Genomic DNA, 1,354 nt, shown 5'->3' on the forward strand with positions numbered 1-1,354 from the left:
TGGTAACAGGGATACTGGTCTGTAGTTGTTAAACACGTTTTTCATCATTTTTCAAAAGAGGAATTACCTTTGCTGTTTTCATGTTGTTTGGGAATAAACCAGTTGAAAGTGATAAATTACAGATGTATGTAAACGGTTCAGTCACAGAATTCATTATGTGTTTTACAAACATCATGTCCATGTCAGCCCAGTCTTTTCATCTCTTGTCTGCAAGATTTTAACAATACTTGTTATTTCTTCTTTGTCAGTTTCATAAAGAAATAAACTCTAAATAATCTCCTCCCTGCTGTTTTCAGGAAGCTGATGTCACTGAAGAGTCGTTGTTGTTGAGACCAAACAGAGACGGGAGGTTTCTGGACGTCTGGTTGGACAAAGCGGAGGTTTGCCTGAGCCTGGACCTCCGTCAGGCGGCTCGGCAGCTGCTGGCCGAGGCCCACATGGTGTCTGCGGTCAGCTCCGAGGAAACAAACAGCTGGATCTAAAAAACATGACGCAACACTAACACTTCTTTACCATCATGTGTTCAGGAGCTCAGAGAGAAGAGCTCCCGATCCAGAGCTTTACTGCTCCTGGCCCGTCTGGCCTGTGAAGAGCAGAACTTTCCTGAGGCTCTGGACCTGCTGGATCGAGCCCAAAGCCTGGGAGGGAGCGCAGAGTTCTGGTACCAGCTGACCCTCCTCAGGGTCACAGCTGCAGTGGGTCAGAGACGCCCACATTCACAAGCTGAGGTGATCAWCTCACCTGGACTGAAGACACCTGAGTCTGGCAGCAGCTCTGTTCTCAGAATAACTTTATTTTTCTTTTCCAGGTGCAGAGTTTTATCCAGCAGGGCTGTGAGGCTTTACAGCTGCTCCGAACCAGGASAACCAACAGCACTCAGGAGCTGACCTCCATGATGGCCTCCTTAAACAAGAGGTTATTATAGGTCACTAAAACTCACTGAATAACCACAACTGAGATAGAAAAGACATTTTAGTTAACTGAAAGAAATAAAAACTGTAATAAAATGAAAAAATGATAACTAAAACTGTATACAAAACTGACTAAAACTAACTAAAACTAGAGAAATTGCATTTCCTGTGAAAATGCTAGTGTGAATGCCTGTTGCTGAAAGTTGCTGAAATTGAGCTGGGAATGGTTAATAGCAAAAGTATTATTCTAAGTCAAACTTTAAAAGCTGAAAGAAGCAAAAGATAAAACAGAAAAACAGTAAAAAAGGAGCAAAAATATAGTTAAAATAGCATAAAAAAGCTAAATGCTAAAATAGCTCAAGCAGAAAGCACTGTAATGGTGCATTCACACCGAACGCAATTTCAGCGTCAGGAGCAGCAGGTTTACATGCAAAGTCTATGGT

General features: G+C 42.4%; 1 protein-coding gene across 1 annotated transcript in view; it reads left to right on the forward strand.

Annotated features, from left to right (window-relative positions):
* Positions 1-1,354, forward strand: part of cfap46 (cilia and flagella associated protein 46) — a gene marked incomplete at its 5' end in the record, with an annotated part of 45,599 nt that overhangs the window by 24,577 nt on the left and 19,668 nt on the right. Inside the window, 3 exon segments of the mRNA XM_014030262.1 lie at positions 297-449; positions 528-728; positions 809-915. Of these exon segments, the coding sequence (XP_013885716.1) occupies positions 297-449; positions 528-728; positions 809-915 (461 nt within the window).

This window comes from Austrofundulus limnaeus, unplaced genomic scaffold (assembly GCF_001266775.1).
Source record: "Austrofundulus limnaeus strain Quisiro unplaced genomic scaffold, Austrofundulus_limnaeus-1.0 Scaffold1030, whole genome shotgun sequence".
NCBI lineage: Eukaryota > Metazoa > Chordata > Actinopteri > Cyprinodontiformes > Rivulidae > Austrofundulus > Austrofundulus limnaeus.